General features: G+C 33.6%; 5 protein-coding genes and 2 long non-coding RNA genes across 8 annotated transcripts; 1 reads left to right on the forward strand and 6 right to left on the reverse strand.

The window, feature by feature from the left end:
* The first annotated feature begins 288 nt into the window (after positions 1 to 288).
* On the forward strand, positions 289 to 2,308 carry LOC140052673 (uncharacterized). Its single transcript, XR_011845650.1, has 3 exons — positions 289 to 376; positions 1,711 to 1,797; positions 2,074 to 2,308. It is a non-coding gene; the product is annotated as an uncharacterized lncRNA (long non-coding RNA).
* LOC140052682 (uncharacterized) lies at positions 1,004 to 1,697 on the reverse strand. The gene is made up of 3 exons (XR_011845653.1): positions 1,609 to 1,697; positions 1,332 to 1,456; positions 1,004 to 1,068 (listed from the first exon to the last, which is right to left on the reverse strand). It is a non-coding gene; the product is annotated as an uncharacterized lncRNA (long non-coding RNA).
* A 1,216-nt stretch (positions 2,309 to 3,524) lies between the features above and the next one.
* Positions 3,525 to 4,709, reverse strand: LOC140052608 (chitinase-3-like protein 1). Of its 2 annotated transcripts, XR_011845638.1 has the most exons (3): positions 4,498 to 4,709; positions 3,912 to 4,403; positions 3,525 to 3,803 (listed from the first exon to the last, which is right to left on the reverse strand). XR_011845638.1 is itself a non-coding variant. In XM_072098254.1 (2 exons), exons 1-2 carry the CDS (start codon positions 4,588 to 4,590, stop codon positions 4,191 to 4,193), a joined length of 306 nt encoding a protein of 101 aa, XP_071954355.1. In that variant the 5' UTR covers positions 4,591 to 4,709; the 3' UTR covers positions 3,525 to 4,190. The 2 variants fall into 2 exon arrangements, 1 of the variants encoding a protein (XP_071954355.1); XM_072098254.1 differs by having other exon boundaries at positions 3,525 to 4,403.
* Positions 4,701 to 6,938, reverse strand: LOC140050990 (acidic mammalian chitinase-like). Its single transcript, XM_072096046.1, has 5 exons — positions 6,079 to 6,938; positions 5,733 to 5,970; positions 5,342 to 5,544; positions 4,937 to 5,179; positions 4,701 to 4,826 (listed from the first exon to the last, which is right to left on the reverse strand). The coding sequence occupies exons 2-5, from the start codon at positions 5,968 to 5,970 to the stop codon at positions 4,701 to 4,703; spliced, it is 810 nt and encodes a 269-aa protein (XP_071952147.1). The 5' UTR covers positions 6,079 to 6,938.
* LOC140050998 (chitinase-3-like protein 1) lies at positions 6,058 to 8,989 on the reverse strand. Its single transcript, XM_072096057.1, has 8 exons — positions 8,294 to 8,989; positions 7,948 to 8,185; positions 7,557 to 7,759; positions 7,104 to 7,346; positions 6,872 to 6,993; positions 6,665 to 6,779; positions 6,388 to 6,570; positions 6,058 to 6,198 (listed from the first exon to the last, which is right to left on the reverse strand). Exons 2-8 carry the CDS (start codon positions 8,183 to 8,185, stop codon positions 6,058 to 6,060), a joined length of 1,245 nt encoding a protein of 414 aa, XP_071952158.1. The 5' UTR covers positions 8,294 to 8,989.
* On the reverse strand, positions 8,273 to 13,061 carry LOC140051007 (probable chitinase 10). Its single transcript, XM_072096067.1, has 16 exons — positions 12,999 to 13,061; positions 12,640 to 12,759; positions 12,294 to 12,531; positions 11,903 to 12,105; positions 11,486 to 11,728; positions 11,254 to 11,375; positions 11,047 to 11,161; positions 10,770 to 10,952; positions 10,461 to 10,580; positions 10,115 to 10,352; positions 9,724 to 9,926; positions 9,319 to 9,561; positions 9,087 to 9,208; positions 8,880 to 8,994; positions 8,603 to 8,785; positions 8,273 to 8,413 (listed from the first exon to the last, which is right to left on the reverse strand). The coding sequence occupies exons 1-16, from the start codon at positions 13,059 to 13,061 to the stop codon at positions 8,273 to 8,275; spliced, it is 2,652 nt and encodes an 883-aa protein (XP_071952168.1).
* A 2,014-nt stretch (positions 13,062 to 15,075) lies between these two features.
* LOC140052618 (chitinase-3-like protein 1) lies at positions 15,076 to 15,567 on the reverse strand. Its single transcript, XM_072098269.1, has 2 exons — positions 15,405 to 15,567; positions 15,076 to 15,310 (listed from the first exon to the last, which is right to left on the reverse strand). Exons 1-2 carry the CDS (start codon positions 15,495 to 15,497, stop codon positions 15,098 to 15,100), a joined length of 306 nt encoding a protein of 101 aa, XP_071954370.1. The 5' UTR covers positions 15,498 to 15,567; the 3' UTR covers positions 15,076 to 15,097.
* Positions 15,568 to 17,701: the final 2,134 nt, after the last annotated feature.

The raw sequence follows: 17,701 nt of genomic DNA on the forward strand, positions 1-17,701 counted from the left end.
TCGTTTTAAAGGAGAGTAACCAATAAATATTATTATTATGAAAAAATTAGAAAGAATGGAATCATTGAACGTTATGTAGATGTACACCCATTCTAACAGTGTATTTTACTTACAGTTGGGGAAGTAAACATTAGGCCTCTTTGGTATTGAGCAAGTTTACCAGAATGAGATGAACTTGAATGGCTACTCTCATTATCTAAATAACCAAATTTATGTTGTTGAGGATCTTTGAAGTAGTCAACAAGACGCATGCGCATCAGAACTCTCTGTCGGTAGTTTACAAAGCAGACGAGAACAAGGAAACCAAGAACAAGTAGGACAACGGCACCAACTGCAACACCGATGACGAGAAACATCATCATTTCATCTACAAAAAGTAAGATGGTATTATTAAGATTGAATCAGATACGAAAATTAGTTTGTAATATTATTAGCCACTAACAGGAATATATAACTTTTTCATAAAATACCTCAACATGTGTATTACAAGTAGGCCTGTATTTTACTCATGTTCCAGTAGACCACGAATTAAAACTTGCAATTAAGACTTACCCTTTTTATTCTGGCATCTATCGCCATCAAAACCTTTACGACAAGAGCATGCAGGCGGTTGTACGCTATCGTCACACGTCCCATTATTTTTACAAAAATCGAAAGAACAGGTTTGAACTGTAAACAAATGTATAGTCTTTGAAGATTAAAAAAAAAATATATATTGTATAAAATGTTTTCTTTGTTGACGCAGTGTGTGATTCATGTGGTGACGTAATCTCTGACGTGATGATACACTTGCTTGTCGGTAATGACAAATTACACAAACTATATATAATGACTCAACTTACATTCCGTTACATCAATGGATGTGGTATCCATAGTAAATCCTGTGCCTGGTAAAATTCCATCAGTAACTGCATCAACTAGTGCACTTTCTAGGTCATCTTCATTGGTAACACCCTCTAACAAGTCTACTTGTATATTTGCAATAATGCTACCAGGTTCAAAACTAGATATTGAGCATGAACGGATGGTACTCGCTATGACGATGCTTTCTTCACAGATTGAAATCAACTTAAAGTTGAATTAAAAAAAATAATAAAACAATCATGACATACATGAGCAAACAGTGCAGTGATATTGTATTCTATCTTACATACAAACTATCTATTATTTTTATTATAACTTCAATTTCATCTCTTAGTTTTGTATTAATTCGTAAATCTCAAAGAAGGCCAATTGGTGTATAATATGCACAAGATTTGCCTTCACATACATTGAATGTTTATATATATATACATTGTATATTGTTGATGTTATCATAAGTATGAACTTACAGAATCGCAAAGTTGCCGTTGGTATAGTATGAATAGGGATGATAGTGGGTTGTACAGTTCATCAGCAAATACAGCTAAAGATCCGTTTATCGCAGTAATCAAAATACTGACACCAAACGTTGTTGCTGAAAAAAGTGAATGTTATAATAATATTACTTTATGTTCTCCCTTTGCACACATACACAACGCCGGTGTTGACTCCCCCAGTGTGTGTACATATATGAAAGAGGTATATATAACGGTTTACATGGAAATTATAATGAATATTCATGTTTACTTGTTCTAAGACCTGTTGATAACTCGATTGTTGAGTTGACTGTAATTTCCGCAGACGATATTGTTGACGTATCTGACTGTATGTTGGTTTGATCTATTTCAGTAGTACGTGGTTTAACCGTAGTTTGTACCGATGCTGTTCCAGTTGTCGTCATTGCTAATGGTGTAGTATCACGTGCTTCCCTTGTAGGTAAGTTTGTGACAGATGTGGTACTTTTCTCTGCTGTGACTACCGTTGTTGTTATTGGTTGTACTGTAAATTAAATTAGTATAAATTAATAACATAATATTAATAATGGTTTTGTCTTTTAATGTTTAAATATCAAGTGCATTTTTATTATGCTAATATCGAAATTAATAGTGAAATGAAATAAAAATTGACACCGATTATGGTTGATAGATATAGTAGTAGTAGTAGTCAAGTTTTCCTTGGTATACACACTAATCAATATTCATGTTTGAATAGAGTGAAGACTTTGAAAGAGGAATATCTAGTGATACGGTAAACCACCTTGAATGGACACATTAGGAACCAGGCTTACTTTCTTCCACAGTTATTGATGTAGTATCGATAGTGAAATTAGTTCCTGGTAGAGTTTTGTTCTCCGTCGCTTCTGTGAGCACTGACTTCAATTCCTCTACGTTGGTTGTGTTAGGTGGGAATTCCAATACCACAACCGCCATTATACTGCCAGGTAAGAATTTTGAAACTGTACAAGTTGGTTTATTGTTTTCATAAATATTTGTTACCTGTAAACATTAAAATGAACACAAATTTATTCCAGTGTTGGACGTATACTATATATGCAGTTATAAAAACATTTTTGTTAATGTAATTGTGGTACGTCAGTAATGCAGGGAAAAATGAGTATTGCTGCTTTGAGTGGTATTCAACAATATTTTGTTTCAGATATTTTATGTCGTAACGCAAGGACGAACTGTAAACGCGCCGCAAGTAATTTTGATCTGAAAGTAACAATGAAATAATAATAAAGAACTTTACTTACAGATTCACATATATCTTTCTCATACTCAATGTACAAGTCTGACGAGCTGTCATCTAAGTCGTCAACAAATTGTGCTTCATCATTTCCAACATTTGTAATGCGGATGCTCACATCAAAAGTTGCAGCTACAATGAATATATTTTTAAATGTTGTTACTTTGTTCTAACCCTATAATTAAAATACTATTCTAACTATTCTAATTTATATGAAAGCCTTTACCCACTCCCAAATGCGTTTGTGATTAAATAGGTACACATTTCACGTAAAATAGTATGTCATGGATAATATGCCTAAAAATGAGGGTACTTTCTTTCCTTCATATGAGATATCTTTTGTAAAATAACAATATCTCTATTGTTCCTACCCTTCGGCTGAGAAAAATGTTTGCATGCTGGGACATTTGAGATCCAATCGCAGTAACCTAGCTCTTGGTTGAAGGCAAATCCTTCGCTACAAGCTAGCTGTGTTTGAACCAAAAAACAAGAATAATACCGCGTACAATCTGCTGGATCTCTGTAGTAATTTAGCCCCACTGGTTTATCCCTACATGTAAACGTTGCGTCAGGATTTGACACGCACTGAACATTGGCTGGCCAATCACAACTGCGTATTTGCTCATTGAAGTACTGCGTGGAACTACAAGATAACTCCAACATATCGGTTTGGCACTGAAAGTAGTACATACAATCTGTAGGGTCCGCGTAATACCCCGTTGGATAGTCCCAGCAAGAAAAGCCATCGAAGCCTGCAAAAGAAGTAATTCAAACCATTTCTTTGGCATTTTTGTTATATAGTTCATTATAAAGTATTCGTATATATATTTGTAGAGTAGGCCCTACGACCTAATTACCTAGACTTAATGCATAGTGTCTTTTATTTTATAAAAGATAACTATAATAGCACATCGATTAATGTCAAACTCAACTTTTTAAAATAAGTTTTATGAATTGCAATACTGACCTTCGTCCGTGTGTCCATCTTCATTAATAGTTGTTGTTGCAGTTTCTTCTGTAATTTCTGGTACTATAGGATCTTCTGTTGGGTTTGTAATGACGTCATTTTCTAAATTAGTTTTGATAGCATTTAATAATGGATATTCTCCTTCGTTGCAGTGACTGTTGCTAAAGTCATCTAAATCAATTGCCCAAACTATCACACCACCGTATCTGTTTTCTTTTATCCAATCCATCTGTAATATAAAAGTATACGTTTTTAATAGAATTGTAAATTTGTAATACAATGTTTTCGTCTGATAAGAATGAAGAATAATTTTAGTTCATGTACATCGACTGATTACCTTATTTGTTATACTTTGTATATCATCATATCCAACCCATTGATTACCATTGTAAGCATATGGTGATTGTAATACATCATCGAGTACAGAAGTTCCACCATTTTGTAAAAGATCACATATCTGTAGAATGTTTAATAGGTTTAATCAATATTACTCTACGTTACTGTACACAAATATATAAATCCAATGACACTCATTAAATAGAAAGCTTTGATTATAATTAAACTATGTTTTCCCCTTTTAAGAATGGACTAACTTGTCTAATTTTCTCCCAAGTCCCTATTCTCCGGCACAAGTGAAAATACTTACTTCATAGTAAGCCATAAATCCTGCCTCTCCAGTGTAAGTCCCTGGAGTACCTCCTCCATTAGTCGGTGCTCCAAGTCCTGTAGCTGAAGTTGATAATGTAAAAGAACGTCCATATGTACCAATACCAATCATTAACTTGTTGCCTGGAACTCCTCCATCTGACCACATTGTCGCTGCGTAAGACTAAATTAATTTGGTAATAATTATATTTATTTACCATTACAATCTTTCTTTGTTCTTAATTTATTATCTTGTGATGATATATTCTAAAACTTACAACTGTCGTCGTTTGGTCCTGGCCTGGTGGAGCGAATAAGGCGCTATGATGACCAGTTTGTGATTCCCACGATCCATGTAAATCATACGACATGATTCCTATCCAATCCAAGTGTCTAAATAATCAAAACATGACATTTTCATTAATAAATGTAGACAATAAATCTCAGGACTGAATTATTATTGAATACTTTCTCCAAAAACTTACTTTGCTATTTCTGCCATTTCATATCCATTTGTAGCAGTTTCTTGTCCAGCTGATACTGCTGCCGTAATAAGTAACTTTTCCCGACTTCCGTCATATTCTTCATCAAACGCTTGTCGCAGTTCCTTTCATTTTATAAGAAATAAATGTTGTATTATTGTATTATATTACATATATATGTATCAAAGTTAAGTTGTTTTAGTTGTGTAGTGTTTATTGAGAAAGCCTATATTACCTGTACAAGTAAAGTGAATCGTTGTTTATCAATTGCTGGACTACCACGTGCTGCTGGATATTCCCAGTCTAAATCAAGCCCGTCAAAATTCCTTTCTCTAAGATATGTTATAGATGTAGATATGAAATGCTGTCGATTGGCTGACGTAGAGACCATAGCCGAAAACGGTGCCACTCCAAAGTTCCATCCTCCAATCGCCAACAGAACTTTTAAATCTGTATTCTGATTCTTTAATTCGTTTACCTTTAAAAAGAAATAGTGGGCTAAGTTTTAAGTAAAATGTAGGGACGAATACCTGAAAGTGAAAGGCATTAATATTGGCTTCATGAGATTATTTAGGTATCACACAATACATTTTGTTAGAAAGTTTTATGTCAATTCATTTTATGTAATGATAATAGGTACCTTGGAATACATTCCTTGAGACCAATCTGTGTCGTCATCATTCCATTCAAATGGTATCAACTCATGTTGAGCATTCATGTTAGCGAATGAGTAAACGATATGAGTACAAAGATACGGGTCAATGTTGTCAGGAGTGAATGTACCAGAGCCCGCTCGATACTGCGCCCAGTTAGTATAGTAACATATCCTTTTATATGAAGACCCTATAGATAAACAAATTATTATTATTTGTAGAAATAAGGTGTTATGCTGTTTTGGATAAATCAGAATACATGCACATGTTATATAAATCTTAAATCAATGTTCATTAACTTGCAATTGTTTAAATTGTTTATAAATTGGATTCGTTCATTCAAAAATAGATTTGAGCAATTGCATATGATGGGTTTACCTTCGTCTGTGTGTCCATCATCATTAATAGTTGTGGTTTCTAAAGTTTCAGTTTCTTCTGTAATTTCTGATACTACAGGATCTTCTGTTGGGTTTGTAATGACGTCATTTTCTAAATTAGTTTTGATAGCATTTAATAATGGATATTCTCCTTCGTTGCAGTGACTGTTGCTAAAGTCATCTAAATCAATTGCCCAAACTATCACACCACCGTATCTGTTTTCTTTTATCCAATCCATCTGTAATATAAAAGTATACGTTTTTAATAGAATTGTAAATTTGTAATACAATGTTTTCGTCTCATAAGAATGAAGAATAATTTTAGTTCATGTACATCGACTGATTACCTTATTTGTTATACTTTGTATATCATCATATCCAACCCATTGATTACCATTGTAAGCATATGGTGATTGTAATACATCATCGAGTACAGAAGTTCCACCATTTTGTAAAAGATCACATATCTGTAGAATGTTTAATAGGTTTAATCAATATTACTCTACGTTACTGTACACAAATATATAAATCCAATGACACTCATTAAATAGAAAGCTTTGATTATAATTAAACTATGTTTTCCCCTTTTAAGAATGGACTAACTTGTCTAATTTTCTCCCAAGTCCCTATTCTCCGGCACAAGTGAAAATACTTACTTCATAGTAAGCCATAAATCCTGCCTCTCCAGTGTAAGTCCCTGGAGTACCTCCTCCATTAGTCGGTGCTCCAAGTCCTGTAGCTGAAGTTGATAATGTAAAAGAACGTCCATATGTACCAATACCAATCATTAACTTGTTGCCTGGAACTCCTCCATCTGACCACATTGTCGCTGCGTAAGACTAAATTAATTTGGTAATAATTATATTTATTTACCATTACAATCTTTCTTTGTTCTTAATTTATTATCTTGTGATGATATATTTTAAAACTTACAACTGTCGTCGTTTGGTCCTGGCCTGGTGGAGCGAATAAGGCGCTATGATGACCAGTTTGTGATTCCCACGATCCATGTAAATCATACGACATGATTCCTATCCAATCCAAGTGTCTAAATAATCAAAACATGACATTTTCATTAATAAATGTAGACAATAAATCTCAGGACTGAATTATTATTGAATACTTTCTCCAAAAACTTACTTTGCTATTTCTGCCATTTCATATCCATTTGTAGCAGTTTCTTGTCCAGCTGATACTGCTGCCGTAATAAGTAACTTTTCCCGACTTCCGTCATATTCTTCATCAAACGCTTGTCGCAGTTCCTGTCATTTTATAAGAAATAAATGTTGTAGTATTGTATTATATTACATATATATGTATCAAAGTTAAGTTGTTTTAGTTGTGTAGTGTTTATTGAGAAAGCCTATATTACCTGTACAAGTAAAGTGAATCGTTGTTTATCAATTGCTGGACTACCACGTGCTGCTGGATATTCCCAGTCTAAATCAAGCCCGTCAAAATTCCTTTCTCTAAGATATGTTATAGATGTAGATATGAAATGCTGTCGATTGGCTGACGTAGAGACCATAGCCGAAAACGGTGCCACTCCAAAGTTCCATCCTCCAATCGCCAACAGAACTTTTAAATCTGTATTCTGATTCTTTAATTCGTTTACCTTTAAAAAGAAATAGTGGGCTAAGTTTTAAGTAAAATGTAGGGACTAATACCAGAAAGTGAAAGGCATTAATATAAATTGGCTTCATGAGATTATTTAGGTATCACACAATACATTTTGTTAGAAAGTTTTATGTCAATTCATTTTATGTTTGATTTTTTTCTTGTAGTTTACCTATTGATTTAAACATAATGTAATGATAATAGGTACCTTGGAATACATTCCTTGAGACCAATCTGTGTCGTCATCATTCCATTCAAATGGTATCAACTCATGTTGAGCATTCATGTTAGCGAATGAGTAAACGATATGAGTACAAAGATACGGGTCAATGTTGTCAGGAGTGAATGTACCAGAGCCCGCTCGATACTGCGCCCAGTTAGTATAGTAACATATCCTTTTATATGAAGACCCTATAGATAAACACATTATTATTATTTGTAGAAATAAGGTGTTATGCTGTTTTTGATAAATCAGAATACATGCACATGTTATATAAATCTTAAATCAATGTTCATTAACTTGCAATTGTTTAAATTGTTTATAAATTGGTTTCTTTCTTTCAAAAATAGATTTGAGCAATTGCATATGATGGGTTTACCTTCGTCTGTGTGTCCATCATCATTAATAGTTGTGGTTTCTAAAGTTTCAGTTTCTTCTGTAATTTCTGATACTACAGGATCTTCTGTTGGGTTTGTAATGACGTCATTTTCTAAATTAGTTTTGATAGCATTTAATAATGGATATTCTCCTTCGTTGCAGTGACTGTTGCTAAAGTCATCTAAATCAATTGCCCAAACTATCACACCACCGTATCTGTTTTCTTTTATCCAATCCATCTGTAATATAAAAGTATACGTTTTTAATAGAATTGTAAATTTGTAATAAAATGTTTTCGTCTGATAAGAATGAAGAATAATTTTAGTTCATGTACATCGACTGATTACCTTATTTGTTATACTTTGTATATCATCATATCCAACCCATTGATTACCATTGTAAGCATATGGTGATTGTAATACATCATCGAGTACAGAAGTTCCACCATTTTGTAAAAGATCACATATCTGTAGAATGTTTAATAGGTTTAATCAATATTACTCTACGTTACTGTACACAAATATATAAATCCAATGACACTCATTAAATAGAAAGCTTTGATTATAATTAAACTATGTTTTCCCCTTTTAAGAATGGACTAACTTGTCTAATTTTCTCCCAAGTCCCTATTCTCCGGCACAAGTGAAAATACTTACTTCATAGTAAGCCATAAATCCTGCCTCTCCAGTGTAAGTCCCTGGAGTACCTCCTCCATTAGTCGGTGCTCCAAGTCCTGTAGCTGAAGTTGATAATGTAAAAGAACGTCCATATGTACCAATACCAATCATTAACTTGTTGCCTGGAACTCCTCCATCTGACCACATTGTCGCTGCGTAAGACTAAATTAATTTGGTAATAATTATATTTATTTACCATTACAATCTTTCTTTGTTCTTAATTTATTATTTTGTGATGATATATTTTAAAACTTACAACTGTCGTCGTTTGGTCCTGGCCTGGTGGAGCGAATAAGGCGCTATGATGACCAGTTTGTGATTCCCACGATCCATGTAAATCATACGACATGATTCCTATCCAATCCAAGTGTCTAAATAATCAAAACATGACATTTTCATTAATAAAAGTAGATAATAAATCTCAGGACTGAATTATCATTGAATACTTTCTCCAAAATCTTACTTTGCTATTTCTGCCATTTCATATCCATTTGTAGCAGTTTCTTTTCCAGCTGATACTGCTGCCGTAATAAGTAACTTTTCCCGACTTCCGTCATATTCTTCATCAAACGCTTGTCGCAGTTCCTGTCATTTTTTAAGAAATAAATATTGTATTATTTAATTATATTATATATATATGTATCAAAGTTAAGTTGTTTTAGTTGTGTAGTGTTTATTGAGAAAGCCTATATTACCTGTACAAGTAAAGTGAATCGTTCTTTATCAATTGCTGGACTACCACGTGCTGCTGGATATTCCCAGTCTAAATCAAGCCCGTCAAAATTCCTTTCTCTAAGATATGTTATAGATGTAGATATGAAATGCTGTCGATTGGCTGACGTAGAGACCATACCCGAAAACGGTGCCACTCCAAAGTTCCATCCTCCAATCGCCAACAGAACTTTTAAATCTGTATTCTGATTCTTTAATTCGTTTACCTTTAAAAAGAAATAGTGGGCTAAGTTTTAAGTAAAATGTAGGGACGAATACCAAAAAGTGAAAGGCATTAATTTTGGCTTCATGAGATTATTTAGGTATCACACAATACATTTTGTTAGAAAGTTTTATGTCAATTCATTTTATGTAATGATAATAGGTACCTTGGAATACATTCCTTGAGACCAATCTGTGTCGTCATCATTCCATTCAAATGGTATCAACTCATGTTGAGCATTCATGTTAGCGAATGAGTAAACGATATGAGTACAAAGATACGGGTCAATGTTGTCAGGAGTGAATGTACCAGAGCCCGCTCGATACTGCGCCCAGTTAGTATAGTAACATATCCTTTTATATGAAGACCCTATAGATAAACAAATTATTATTATTTGTAGAAATAAGGTGTTATGCTGTTTTGGATAAATCAGAATACATGCACATGTTATATAAATCTTAAATCAATGTTCATTAACTTGCAATTGTTTAAATTGTTTATAAATTGGATTCTTTCATTCAAAAATAGATTTGAGCAATTGCATATGATGGGTTTACCTTCGTCTGTGTGTCCATCATCATTAATAGTTGTGGTTTCTAAAGTTTCAGTTTCTTCTGTAATTTCTGATACTACAGGATCTTCTGTTGGGTTTGTAATGACGTCATTTTCTAAATTAGTTTTGATAGCATTTAATAATGGATATTCTCCTTCGTTGCAGTGACTGTTGCTAAAGTCATCTAAATCAATTGCCCAAACTATCACACCACCGTATCTGTTTTCTTTTATCCAATCCATCTGTAATATAAAAGTATACGTTTTTAATAGAATTGTAAATTTGTAATGCAATGTTTTCGTCTGATAAGAATGAAGAATAATTTTAGTTCATGTACATCGACTGATTACCTTATTTGTTATACTTTGTATATCATCATATCCAACCCATTGATTACCATTGTAAGCATATGGTGATTGTAATACATCATCGAGTTTAGAAGTTCCACCATTTTGTAAAAGATCACATATCTGTAGAATGTTTAATAGGTTTAATCAATATTACTCTACGTTACTGTACACAAATATATAAATCCAATGACACTCATTAAATAGAAAGCTTTGATTATAATTAAACTATGTTTTCCCCTTTTAAGAATGGACTAACTTGTCTAATTTTTTCCGAAGTCCCTATTCTCCGGCACAAGTGAAAATACCTACTTCATAGTAAGCCATAAATCCTGCCTCTCCAGTGTAAGTCCCTGGAGTACCTCCTCCATTAATCGGTGCTCCAAGTCCTGTAGCTGAAGTTGATAATGTAAAAGAACGTCCATATGTACCAATACCAATCATTAACTTGTTGCCTGGAACTCCTCCATCTGACCACATTGTCGCTGCGTAAGACTAAATTAATTTGGTAATAATTATATTTATTTACCATTACAATCTTTCTTTGTTCTTAATTTAATATTTTGTGATGATATATTTTAAAACTTACAACTGTCGTCGTTTGGTCCTGGCCTGGTGGAGCAAATAAAGCGCTATGATGACCAGTTTGTGATTCCCACGATCCATGTAAATCATACGACATGATTCCTATCCAATCCAAGTGTCTAAATAATCAAAACATGACATTTTCATTAATAAAAGTAGACAATAAATCTCAGGACTGAATTATTATTGAATACTTTCTCCAAAAACTTACTTTGCTATTTCTGCCATTTCATATCCATTTGTAGCAGTTTCTTGTCCAGCTGATACTGCTGCCGTAACAAGTAACTTTTCCCGACTTCCGTCATATTCTTCATCAAACGCTTGTCGCAGTTCCTGTCATTTTATAAGAAATAAATGTTGTATTATTGTATTATATTATATATATATGTATCAAAGTTAAGTTGTTTTAGTTGTGTAGTGTTTATTGAGAAAGCCTATATTACCTGTACAAGTAAAGTGAATCGTTGTTTATCAATTGCTGGACTACCACGTGCTGCTGGATATTCCCAGTCTAAATCAAGCCCGTCAACATTCCTTTCTCTAAGATATGTTATAGATGTAGATATGAAATGCTGTCGATTGGCTGACGTAGAGACCATAGCCGAAAACGGTGCCACTCCAAAGTTCCATCCTCCAATCGCCAACAGAACTTTTAAATCTGTATTCTGATTCTTTAATTCGTTTACCTTTAAAAAGAAATAGTGGGCTAAGTTTTAAGTAAAATGTAGGTTTGATGGGACTAATACCAGAAAGTGAAAGGCATTAATATAAATTGGCTCCATGAGATTATTTAGGTATCACACAATACATTTTGTTAGAAAGTTTTATGTCAATTCATTTTATGTAATGATAATAGGTACCTTGGAATACATTCCTTGAGACCAATCTGTGTCGTCATCATTCCATTCAAATGGTATCAACTCATGTTGAGCATTCATGTTAGCGAATGAGTAAACGATATGAGTACAAAGATACGGGTCAATGTTGTCAGGAGTGAATGTACCAGAGCCCGCTCGATACTGCGCCCAGTTAGTATAGTAACATATCCTTTTATATGAAGACCCTATAGATAAACACATTATTATTATTTGTAGAAATAAGGTGTTATGCTGTTTTGGATAAATCAGAATACATGCACATGTTATATAAATCTTAAATCAATGTTCATTAACTTGCAATTGTTTAAATTGTTTATAAATTGGATTCGTTCATTCAAAAATAGATTTGAGCAATTGCATATGATGGGTTTACCTTCGTCTGTGTGTCCATCATCATTAATAGTTGTGGTTTCTAAAGTTTCAGTTTCTTCTGTAATTTCTGATACTACAGGATCTTCTGTTGGGTTTGTAATGACGTCATTTTCTAAATTAGTTTTGATAGCATTTAATAATGGATATTCTCCTTCGTTGCAGTGACTGTTGCTAAAGTCATCTAAATCAATTGCCCAAACTATCACACCACCGTATCTGTTTTCTTTTATCCAATCCATCTGTAATATAAAAGTATACGTTTTTAATAGAATTGTAAATTTGTAATACAATGTTTTCGTCTGATAAGAATGAAGAATAATTTTAGTTCATGTACATCGACTGATTACCTTATTTGTTATACTTTGTATATCATCATATCCAACCCATTGATTACCATTGTAAGCATATGGTGATTGTAATACATCATCGAGTACAGAAGTTCCACCATTTTGTAAAAGATCACATATCTGTAGAATGTTTGATAGGTTTAATCAATATTACTCTACGTTACTGTACACAAATATATAAATCCAATGACACTCATTAAATAGAAAGCTTTGATTATAATTAAACTATGTTTTCCCCTTTTAAGAATGGACTAACTTGTCTAATTTTCTCCCAAGTCCCTATTCTCCGGCACAAGTGAAAATACTTAATTCATAGTAAGCCATAAATCCTGCCTCTCCAGTGTAAGTCCCTGAAGTACCTCCTCCATTAGTCGGAGCTCCAAGTCCTGTAGCTGAAGTTGATAATGTAAAAGAACGTCCATATGTACCAATACCAATCATTAACTTGTTGCCTGGAACTCCTCCATCTGACCACATTGTCGCTGCGTAAGACTAAATTAATTTGGTAATAATTATATTTATTTACCATTACAATCTTTCTTTGTTCTTAATTTATTATCTTGTGATGATATATTCTAAAACTTACAACTGTCGTCGTTTGGTCCTGGCCTGGTGGAGCGAATAAGGCGCTATGATGACCAGTTTGTGATTCCCACGATCCATGTAAATCATACGACATGATTCCTATCCAATCCAAGTGTCTAAATAATCAAAACATGACATTTTCATTAATAAATGTAGACAATAAATCTCAGGACTGAATTATTATTGAATACTTTCTCCAAAAACTTACTTTGCTATTTCTGCCATTTCATATCCATTTGTAGCAGTTTCTTGTCCAGCTGATACTGCTGCCGTAATAAGTAACTTTTCCCGACTTCCGTCATATTCTTCATCAAACGCTTGTCGCAGTTCCTGTCATTTTATAAGAAATAAATGTTGTATTATTGTATTATATTACATATATATGTATCAAAGTTAAGTTGTTTTAGTTGTGTAGTGTTTATTGAGAAAGCCTATATTACCTGTACAAGTAAAGTGAATCGTTGTTTATCAATTGCTGGACTACCACGTGCTGCTGGATATTCCCAGTCTAAATCAAGCCCGTCAAAATTCCTTTCTCTAAGATATGTTATAGATGTAGATATGAAATGCTGTCGATTGGCTGACGTAGAGACCATAGCCGAAAACGGTGCCACTCCAAAGTTCCATCCTCCAATCGCCAACAGAACTTTTAAATCTGTATTCTGATTCTTTAATTCGTTTACCTTTAAAAAGAAATAGTGGGCTAAGTTTTAAGTAAAATGTAGGTTTGATGGGACTTATACCAGAAAGTGAAAGGCATTAATATAAATTGGTTTCATGAGATTATTTAGGTATCACACAATACATTTTGTTAGAAAGTGTTATGTCAATTCATTTTATGTAATGATAATAGGTACCTTGGAATACATTCCTTGAGACCAATCTGTGTCGTCATCATTCCATTCAAATGGTATCAACTCATGTTGAGCATTCATGTTAGCGAATGAGTAAACGATATGAGTACAAAGATACGGGTCAATGTTGTCAGGAGTGAATGTACCAGAGCCCGCTCGATACTGCGCCCAGTTAGTATAGTAACATATCCTTTTATATGAAGACCCTATAGATAAACACATTATTATTATTTGTAGAAATAAGGTGTTATGCTGTTTTGGATGAATCAGAATACATGCACATGTTATATAAATCTTAAATCAATGTTCATTAACTTGCAATTGTTTAAATTGTTTATAAATTGGTTTCTTTCTTTCAAAAATAGAATTGAGCAATTGCATATGATGGGTTTACCTTCGTTTGTGTGTCCATCTTCATTAATAGTTGTGGTTTCTAAAGTTTTAGTTTCTTCTGTAATTTCTGATACTACAGGATCTTCTGTTGGGTTTGTAATGACGTCATTTTCTAAATTAGTTTTGATAGCATTTAATAATGGATATTCTCCTTCGTTGCAGTGACTGTTGCTAAAGTCATCTAAATCAATTGCCCAAACTATCACACCACCGTATCTGTTTTCTTTTATCCAATCCATCTGTAATATAAAAGTATACGTTTTTAATAGAATTGTAAATTTGTAATACAATGTTTTTGTCTCATAAGAATGAAGAATAATTTTAGTTCATGTACATCGACTGATTACCTTATTTGTTATACTTTGTATATCATCATATCCAACCCATTGATTACCATTGTAAGCATATGGTGATTGTAATACATCATCGAGTACAGAAGTTCCACCATTTTGTGAAAGATCACATATCTGTAGAATGTTTAATAGGTTTAATCAATATTACTCTACGTTACTGTACACAAATATATAAATCCAATGACACTCATTAAATAGAAAGCTTTGATTATAATTAAACTATGTTTACCCCTTTTAAGAATGGACTAACTTGTCTAATTTTCTCCCAAGTCCCTATTCTCCGGCACAAGTGAAAATACTTACTTCATAGTAAGCCATAAATCCTGCCTCTCCAGTGTAAGTCCCTGGAGTACCTCCTCCATTAGTCGGTGCTCCAAGTCCTGTAGCTGAAGTTGATAATGTAAAAGAACGTCCATATGTACCAATACCAATCATTAACTTGTTGCCTGGAACTCCTCCATCTGACCACATTGTCGCTGCGTAAGACTAAATTAATTTGGTAATAATTATATTTATTTACCATTACAATCTTTCTTTGTTCTTAATTTATTATCTTGTGATGATATATTTTAAAACTTACAACTGTCGTCGTTTGGTCCTGGCCTGGTGGAGCGAATAAGGCGCTATGATGACCAGTTTGTGATTCCCACGATCCATGTAAATCATACGACATGATTCCTATCCAATCCAAGTGTCTAAATAATCAAAACATGACATTTTCATTAATAAAAGTAGACAATAAATCTCAGGACTGAATTATTATTGAATACTTTCTCCAAAACTTACTTTGCTATTTCTGCCATTTCATATCCATTTGTAGCAGTTTCTTGTCCAGCTGATACTGCTGCCGTAATAAGTAACTTTTCCCGACTTCCGTCATATTCTTCATCAAACGCTTGTCGCAGTTCCTGTCATTTTATAAGAAATAAATGTTGTATTATTGTATTATATTATATATATATGTATCAAAGTTCAGTTGTTTTAGTTGTGTAGTGTTTATTGAGAAAGCCTATATTACCTGTACAAGTAAAGTGAATCGTTCTTTATCAATTGCTGGACTACCACGTGCTGCTGGATATTCCCAGTCTAAATCAAGCCCGTCAAAATTCCTTTCTCTAAGATATGTTATAGATGTAGATATGAAATGCTGTCGATTGGCTGACGTAGAGACCATAGCCGAAAACGGTGCCACTCCAAAGTTCCATCCTCCAATCGCCAACAGAACTTTTAAATCTGTATTCTGATTCTTTAATTCGTTTACCTTTAAAAAGAAATAGTGGGCTAAGTTTTAAGTAAAATGTAAGTTTGATGGGACTAATACCAGAAAGTGAAAGGCATTAATATAAATTGGCTTCATGAGATTATTTAGGTATCACACAATACATTTTGTTAGAAAGTTTTATGTCTATTCATTTTATGTTTGATTTTTTTCTTGTAGTTTACCTATTGATTTAAACATAATGTAATGATAATAGGTACCTTGGAATACATTCCTTGAGACCAATCTGTGTCGTCATCATTCCATTCAAATGGTATCAACTCATGTTGAGCATTCATGTTAGCGAATGAGTAAACGATATGAGTACAAAGATACGGGTCAATGTTGTCAGGAGTGAATGTACCAGAGCCCGCTCGATACTGCGCCCAGTTAGTATAGTAACATATTCTTTTATATGAAGATCCTAGTAGATAAAAACGGTATTACATATATAAGTGAAGAAGTAATCTGTTATTCGCAGATTTTGATAAGTTATGCAAACCTGATTAAGTTATGTATTTATCTGTTTTTAAAGATATAGTTTTCTACCAATGATAACATTTTTGAACACTTTACTAACCCCAGTTGCCATCTGATTTGCTTGTGTGTCTGGCTGTTGTTTGCACGTTCTCTGTTGTTGGTTTTGCTGTCATCGTTTCTCCTACTTTGGTAGGGTCTACTGCTGTCGTTATTTCTTCTCCAATTGTTTCTGCTGAAGTTTGATCTATTAATGTAGTTGGTTCTGCTACAGTTGTTGGTTCACCTGAAGTTGTTTTTACTGTAGTTGTTTGCTCTGATATTGTAGTTGGATCTACTGATGTGGGTTCTGCTTCAGTTGTTTGTTCTGATGTTGTTAGTTCTGCTTCAGTTGGATTTACTGATGGGGGTTTTGATTCAGTTGTTTGTTCTAAAGTTGTTAGTGCTACTGTAGTTGGATCTTGTGATGTTGATAGTTGTTCTTCAATTGTTTGTTTTGATGTTGTTAGTGCTAATGTAGTTGGATCTTCTGATGTGGGTTCTGCTACAGTTGTTTGTTCTGATGTTGTTAGTGCTAATGTAGTTGGATCTTCTGATGTTGTTAGTTTTGCTACAGTTGTTTGTTCTGATGTTGTTTGTGCCACTGTAGTTGGATCTTCTGATGTTGTTTGTGCCACTGTAGTTGGATTTTCTGATGTTGTTAGTTCTGCTTCAGTTGTTTTTTCTGATGTTATTAGTGCTACTGTACTTGAATCTTCTGATGTTGTTAGTTCTGCTTCAGTTGTTTGTTCTGATGTTGTCAGTGCTACTGTAGTTGAATCTTCTGATGTTGTTAGTTCTGCTTCAGTTGTTTGTTTCGATGTTGTTAGTGCTACTGTAGTTAAATCTTCTGATGTTGTTAGTTCTGTTTCAGTTGTTTGTTCTGATGTTGTTAGTGCTACTGTACTTGGATCTTCTGATGTTGATAGTTGTGCTTCGGTTGTTTGTTCTGATGTTGTTAGTGCCACTGTAGTTAGATCTTTTGCTGTTGTGGGTTCTGATTCAGTTGTTTGTTCTGATGTTGTTAGTGCTACTGTAGTTGGATCTTCTGATGTTGATAGTTGTGCTTCGGTTGTTTGTTCTGATGTTGTTAGTGCCACTGT

Source organism: Antedon mediterranea, chromosome 1 (assembly GCF_964355755.1).
Source record: "Antedon mediterranea chromosome 1, ecAntMedi1.1, whole genome shotgun sequence".
Lineage (NCBI taxonomy): Eukaryota > Metazoa > Echinodermata > Crinoidea > Comatulida > Antedonidae > Antedon > Antedon mediterranea.

Bases quoted from the DNA above. Each gene is read 5' to 3' on its own strand.
- LOC140052608 (XM_072098254.1), bottom strand. From the start codon at position 4,590: ATGTCGTATGATTTACATGGATCGTGGGAATCACAAACTGGTCATCAT. The intron at 4,404-4,497 runs GTAAGTTTTAGA...AAATTAATTTAG, and splicing joins AGGACCAAACGACGACAGTT to TCTTACGCAGCGACAATGTG.
- LOC140050990 (XM_072096046.1), bottom strand. From the start codon at position 5,970: ATGGATTGGATAAAAGAAAACAGATACGGTGGTGTGATAGTTTGGGCA. The intron at 5,180-5,341 runs GTACCTATTATC...TTCTTTTTAAAG, and splicing joins CTCAAGGAATGTATTCCAAG to GTAAACGAATTAAAGAATCA. The intron at 4,827-4,936 runs GTAATATAGGCT...ATAAAATGAAAG, and splicing joins GATTCACTTTACTTGTACAG to GAACTGCGACAAGCGTTTGA.
- LOC140050998 (XM_072096057.1), bottom strand. From the start codon at position 8,185: ATGGATTGGATAAAAGAAAACAGATACGGTGGTGTGATAGTTTGGGCA. The intron at 6,994-7,103 runs GTAATATAGGCT...ATAAAATGACAG, and splicing joins GATTCACTTTACTTGTACAG to GAACTGCGACAAGCGTTTGA. The intron at 6,199-6,387 runs GTAAGTATTTTC...AACATTCTACAG, and splicing joins GATTTATGGCTTACTATGAA to ATATGTGATCTTTTACAAAA.
- LOC140051007 (XM_072096067.1), bottom strand. From the start codon at position 13,061: ATGGACGTTCTTTTACATTATCAACTTCAGCTACAGGACTTGGAGCTC. The intron at 10,353-10,460 runs GTAATCAGTCGA...TTTATATTACAG, and splicing joins TACAAAGTATAACAAATAAG to ATGGATTGGATAAAAGAAAA. The intron at 9,927-10,114 runs GTAAACCCATCA...GTTTATCTATAG, and splicing joins TGATGGACACACAGACGAAG to GGTCTTCATATAAAAGGATA.
- LOC140052618 (XM_072098269.1), bottom strand. From the start codon at position 15,497: ATGTCGTATGATTTACATGGATCGTGGGAATCACAAACTGGTCATCAT. The intron at 15,311-15,404 runs GTAAGTTTTAAA...AAATTAATTTAG, and splicing joins AGGACCAAACGACGACAGTT to TCTTACGCAGCGACAATGTG.